Raw genomic sequence first — 6805 nt, forward strand, 5'->3', positions numbered from 1 at the left:
CACTTAGGGATTGATTTAGAGTTTGGCGACTGTGATACTCCGTCACAGATGTGACCGATTTATTGCCCGCCTTACTTCAAGTGCCATGGGATATAATGTACTTGTAATACATTGGACAGGATAACCACCACATTTGTGATGGAGTATCTCTCAAACTCTAAATCAGACCTTTAGACACAAAAAGGTAAACATTGGTTAGTCAGTATTAACTACCGAGTTACCACTGATTGCCTCTGAATAAGAAGCCAGGTCCAAACAGCCAGCCGTCCTACAGCACCCTGTAACTCAGTACTGGGACTTACACAATGCATACCTTGCACTCTAATCCTGAATTATAACATCTCTGATTTGTGAGCACAAAACTTACAAATGCATCTCTAGAGATAAAATATGATTCCACCTACTGTGGGGGAATAGCTACACTGGATTCCAGGCATATTATGACTCATCTCACTTACTCGTCCTCAACAAATGGTGGTATGGTTATCGTCGGGACCCGGCGTACGCGGTGGAGCGCTGGCTGTTGGGTGGTATGACCCTCCACACATACCATTACACAAAATGGGGACTCCGGACATTGACGCCAGCGACTAGAGTGATATTTGAGGTTTGAAAACAATCCCTACGCCGAATGGGGTGGTGGGGTAGGCTGACCGGAGAAACTCCCCAATGGCACAATGGCCTGCTTCCCCAACTATCCACGCTACCCGGGTTCAGGGGGTGGGACGACATTGGGGTCTCTACACTGGGGGCAGTCCTACAAGTCGCACTACTGAAATCCTTCCAGGAGCTCCATTGAGAATTTAGCATGCACCATACTCAGTTTTTTAAATATCTTCCACTTCGTCATGCATTGTCCCCATACATAGAAAACCTGGAGGAGTTGCCAGAATTCAACCCCATAGAAGCCAAAGTTTTTATGGGGGACCTTGGGGAACATAAGATCACAATGATATACCAGTCACTTATCACAAACAGTCCCAGCACACTTGATGCACTTCGAGAGGCGTGGCAGTCAGATTTAGGCATAATGGACAATGATGATTGGATCGAGGAGCTTGCGTCTCCGCGTGGCGCGGCCATAGCATCATGCCTAAGGCTTATATAATTTAAATACCTTCACTGAGTATATTTTACACTGTGTTCACTCTGTGGTGATAGTGAGGGTACATTTATACATACTACCTGGCACTGTACCGTCCTCCACACATTTTGGAAAGTGGTAACGACATGCCTATCCGAGGTGCTAGAGTGTGACATACCCATGTCCCCGAGACTAGCACTATTACATATCATGGTGGGAGTTGAGAGTAATAGATATAAGCGCCATCTGCTGCTCCTGGGATTAACATTGGCAAAGCGAGACATACCCAAGGCCTGAAAGACGATGCCCCCCCTGCTGAGGGTTTGGAAGAAGGGATTAGACTTCTGCATGGGACTGGAGATCCCCATATTTAAAGCAAGGGGATGTCCACAGAAACACCCCAAAATATGGAAGAGATGGGCAGATTATCATGGTCTTTACATGGAGCCCGTTGTCCCCCCAACACTTGACCCAAGAGTGTAAGGGTGAAAGGGCGGTGGGCGAGCATGCCAGGTCACAATTCAACGATAGACTCGGTAAGATGGCCAGGGGAAGACCTTACAAGTGACAGTACTGTAAACATGGGATAACAGGTTTATTTGCTATGTTTCTGTTTCAGTCGGATAAAATTGATGCTGATTTCCTAGATGTCTTACTGTACAGATGTTCATACGATAAAGCTCTGGCATGCCCATATGTGTACAACTTTGACAAAATAAAATCTGTTTTATGAAAATATATATGATTCCATGTTAAGGACACATTGACCTAGGTTTACTAACACTTTGCTCCTAGTTTGGTCACAAAAGAGACACAAACCTAGTGGAAAATGTTATGGTGGGATTTATGTTCCAACACAAATCATGGTTTGCTGTGGAATGTTGCCCAAACTAGCACTTAGTAGGGCAAAACACTACTTAACGTCAAAGGGGAATATTATGGAATGTGCATGGGCATCTGCTTACGGCAGCAGAGGAAATAAGGTTAACCATGGATAAGGGTGGGAGGGCAACTCTTATCCTATTAGATCTGTTCGCAGCCTTCGACACGGTGAACCACAATATACTCATCGACCGTCTCGCAGCCATTGTGATTGGAGGTATGGCACTAAAGCGTTTGTCCTACTTCTTTTCGATGGTGAGCAGTTCATTGAAATTAATCGGTTTAGGTCAAAGGCGATCCCTCTCCCATGGGGAGTTCCTCAGGCTTCGTCTTTGAGCCCCACGTTATTCAACATATATGTGACGCCTCTTGCTAGGCTCATAAAAAACTTTGGCTTCTCTGAGGTCTCTTATACCGATGACACACAGATTGTGGTGTCACTGTCCGGTGATCCGGATACTACAGCTCTTGGCTTTTGGAAGTGCATGCATGAGGTAGGGAACTGGATGTCAGGAAATTGTCTTAAACTAAACACAGGGAAAACAGAGGTACTCTGGTTTGGTAAAGGCAGCTCCTTCTGGACACCCAGGTGGTAGCTGATAGAAATGAGAGATGCCCCAACACCGGCCACAAAGGTTGGAAATCTAGGAGTATTCTTCAATGATAAACTTACTTTTGAAGGGCATATCAACTCTATCACCTCCTCTTGCTTTTTAACCTTAAAGATCCTCCAGAAAGTCCTACCTTTCATCACTCTGGAGCTTCTGAAATCCGTCATCTCTGCCCTAGTCCTATCAAAATTAGTTTATCACAGTGCCCTGTTCCTCAACTTTTGGATCAAAAGCCTCAATAAGCTTCAGGTTCTGCAGAATGCAGCTGCTCGCCTGCTCCTATCTATCCCGAAGTTTCAACCTGTCTCTCATCTGTTACCAGTACTCCATTGACTCCCCATGAGAAAACAAATTCATTTTAAATCTTTCTGTATCGCCTTTAAGGCTCAACAAAGTCAGGGCCCTGATTTCTTTAAGAATAAATTTCATAGATATGCCCCTCGTCTGCAACGTAGATCCTCTTCGGCCCTTAATCTTGTTATTCCGAAAATTAAAATGGCCAGTTGGGGAGAAGAAGTTTTATAGTCCGTACCGCCAGGATCTAGAATGCTCTTCCCATCTCCCTTAAAATCAAAACTGTTCTTCTGTCATTTCGGAAATTGTTGAAAACATGTTTTTTCAATAAAGAAAAGCTCTGTTGCTGTCTCTACTTCTTAGTCCAGTTTCTTAAGGCGCCTAGATGCCTGCGGGTAGTAGTGCACGGTATACATTTTCATTTCATTTCATTCATTGCCATGCAACCACCCAAAGGTTTTTATGCATCCCCTATCTACTAACATTTGAATGCAGGGATTTGTGCAAAACAATTGTTCCTCCTGGAGACAGATGCAACAGAGAAGCTGAAGCAACTTTAAAAATCTCCATGTTTTTCTTATTTGCCTGTGTGCTGCACTGTACAGCACACATAAAATGAGGGGAAAGTATTAAAGCCTGTGGCCCCACTGCTTTGAGCAGTGTAAAGAAAAGGAAATATAAAATGATAACTTTTAGTTATTATCATTTCATGTTTCTTTCCTTTGCAGACGGGTGGGGGGGTTCTGTTTGCTTATGGGGAGCAGGGCAGAAGAGGAGTGGTTTGCCCACTCCTAAGTGCGCAGTGACTGTTTGGTCGGCCCTCTCGGGTTGCCCAAACCAGTCATGCGCACTTTCCCCGTTCTCCATGCAGGCTGCATTACAGCCTGTATGGAGACAAGCCCAGGCTCCCATTCCCTAGTTGAGCGTCCCACCCGAACGCTCAAAATCAATCAAAACACTGCATGCAGCATTGTGATAGGTCAGTGGAGCCTGGGTGCCTACCAATCACAAAGCTTCATTGCAGCGTTGTGATTGGTCAGGGGAGCCTGGCTTCCTATCCCACCACGAGAGCAGAAGCAAGGTGCAGAGACGCAGCGGCGGGACCAGCAACAAGGTAAGTGTTGCTTTTTTTTACCTCACACCTGCGGCCTTGCCCCTTTCCCACAGGCCTGCCTGCCCCCACCCCACCACCTGTGAGTCATGCCCCCCGCCACTAGTTAAAGCATAGGTTTTGTACAGGAAAGTTTCCCTTCCTGTACAATATCTATTCTTCAATGCAGGAACTTGCAGCTCTACAGGGGCCTGGGACCGTTGAGCCATGGTTTTGACTTTAGAGATTCCACCAAAGAGTCTAGTCCGGTTCAAGAGGGATATCACCAATGTTGTATTTTTAGTTCTGTTATTGATTACAGTGGGTTTGTTTTACTTGCTGATAGCTCAGTCGTTTATAGCTTTAGACTGTAGTCGCCTGGGGGTCTTATAAAAATTGCATTTCTATTTGGATCCTGTTCAAATTTACAAACCTAAAAATCCCTGAAATCAATGACATAGCTTCATATGTGGACCCAAATATGCTAAGTATTCTCTGTGCCAAGGTAAAAAGAAGAGGGAATTTTTCAGATGGCACACTTTGCCGGAAATCTTCTGGTTCCTTCCCCAAGAAAGAGGACTCAAGCACAGAGCTGTATTGCATGTCAATTAGTTCCATCTCAGTTAGTGCCCTTTTCAAACCAAGAACTTCAACAGCTTCAAGATTCCTTGCACTACCCATCCATGGGTTTTCTACAAGCCTGAAAAGTGGGGTGAGAACTCTAAACTGAGAGAATCACCTCTTAATGTCCCCAGACATTTCCTCCAGATACACACACAGATTGAGACTGAACAACATTTCCTCAGCTTTTTCAACCCTCTGTGTTAAAGCCTGCAACTTAGGAAAGTGTGTAAGATCACCATTGTTCATCTGCTCTCGGAACAGCTCGAGTTTACTTTCAAAGGAGTATATGGCACTCATCATTCAGGACACAAGTTTCTGTCTACCTTGAAGTGCCAGATTGAGAGAGTTTAAATGTGAGAAGATGTCACACAGAAAATGGAGCATGGTGAGCCATCGCAAGTCATATAATTTGGGAAGGACTGCCCTCGACTGATTACAAATAGTTCAATTTCTGGTAGCAAAGTAATAAATCTTTCTAGCACTCTACCTTTGCTCAACCACCTAACTTCAGAATGCAACAACAGGTCTGCATATTCACTTTCGGCATCCCTCAGCAATAATTTAAAAAGTCTGTGGTTGAGTGCTTTTGCTCGAATAAAATTAACAATTCTCACAACTTGCTTCATAACATCATTTAGTTGTCCTTGTTTTATTTTCGCGCATAATGCTTCCTGATGGATTATGCAATGATAATCAATTAAAGTGGATGATTGAAGTTTTTTTTTAACAGAGATACAAAGCCCTTCTCATGTCCAATCATGGAGGGTGCCCCATCTGTAGTAATACTTGCAAGATTGTTCAATGGCAGGTAATGAGATTCAAACAAATTACACGTGCTGGCCAACACATCCTCTCCTCTTGTGTGACCATGCAATGGCAAAAGGCAGAGGAGCTTTCCCTTTGGAATGATATCTTGTGCCAAATACCTCACCCAAATCATTAACTGAGCCACATCACCTACATCTGTTGACTCATCAACAGCAATGCTAAAGAAAGGAGACAGCTTGACTGCATGGATGACCTGTGCTAGAACATTGTCACCCATTGACTCGATTCTACGTGTGCATGTGGAATCTGACAGTTGTAATGCACCTATTTCCTTCATAATGTTGAATTTATTCGGATAGTTGGCAAATAAAATGTCTGCTCCCGAGAGAAAACACTTCTTAACCAGCTCTGCGTCTGTAAATGGCTTTTTATGTTTTGCAAGCAAGTAGCAAATTTGGAAGGATGCCTCGGTTACAGCCTCAGATTCTTTCATCTGGCACAGAAAGAGCTTTTGTTGGGATAGAAGGGCTTGCTTTAGTGATGCCACCTTCACAGAACGCGGTTTTGAGGACATTGGAAAGTTTTCTGTGAAGTCAGAATGACGTGTTTTATAGTGCCGCTCCAGGTTATATCTTTTGAGCACATTAACTTTTTCTTTGCATAGGAGACAAGTAGCTTTATCTTTTGGACATTCCACAAAAAGATATTCTTCTTCCCACGAAGCATGGAACACCCTGTGTTCACTCTGTATGGATCTGGGTCTTTTGCAAGACTTTGTTACCGGGCTGTATGCCATTTCTTTTGGGTTCCTTATGAACACTGCAGGAAAACAGGATTTGTGTTCATGACAGATGGCAAGACCCCGTCTCACGACCAATTGCACGACCCCGTCTCAAGACCGATAGAGCTCTTCACAAACCAACGAGGTGACACAGGAGAGCTGCTATTTGGGGGGGAAACATGTTTGAAAATAAAATTTGTGCTAAAAAATGTAAATGTCCGCATTGAGTGTTTACTTCTCACTGCATGTTTTGACAGTGCCCTATGTGCACATATTTAGATTCATTCATCCATTCAAGCTTATAATTAGATATTAGTGCTTCACAAATGAAACATCTTGGTATCACATTTCTCATGTACAGCCATCCCTACTTGAGAGCATTAGTGAAATGAAGAAAGAAATAACATGAGACCACCCTTTCTTAATAAATTAAGCTTACATTTGTACAGTGCATCCACTACCTCAAATGCCTTTCCATATTACCCAGACAGGTGAAGTAGTAGCTAAGCAAAATATCCTGCCACTTGCAATAGAGAACTGAAGTCTATAGGTCCTGGCAGGCCACATATGGTAGAGAGGGCCCTGCGATCTGGCAGTCGTTGGGGCAGAGAGTCCTGCCCTCTGGCAGTCGCTAAGGAAGAGGCATTACTTCCCTGCAAAATTCCTCTGCA

The 6805-nt window shown here is 44.0% G+C and overlaps 1 protein-coding gene across 1 annotated transcript; it reads right to left on the bottom strand.

Annotated features, from left to right (window-relative positions):
- Window positions 1–5282: 5282 nt before the first annotated feature.
- Window positions 5283–6149, bottom strand: LOC146833350 (protein FAM200C-like). The gene has a single exon (XM_085599899.1). It carries the CDS (start codon window positions 6147–6149, stop codon window positions 5283–5285), a length of 867 nt encoding a protein of 288 aa, XP_085456025.1.
- Between the last annotated feature and the right edge of the window lie 656 nt (window positions 6150–6805).

The sequence above is a fragment of the Triturus cristatus genome, chromosome 4_2 (assembly GCF_964204655.1).
Source record: "Triturus cristatus chromosome 4_2, aTriCri1.1, whole genome shotgun sequence".
In the NCBI taxonomy this organism is placed as follows: Eukaryota; Metazoa; Chordata; class Amphibia; order Caudata; family Salamandridae; genus Triturus; species Triturus cristatus.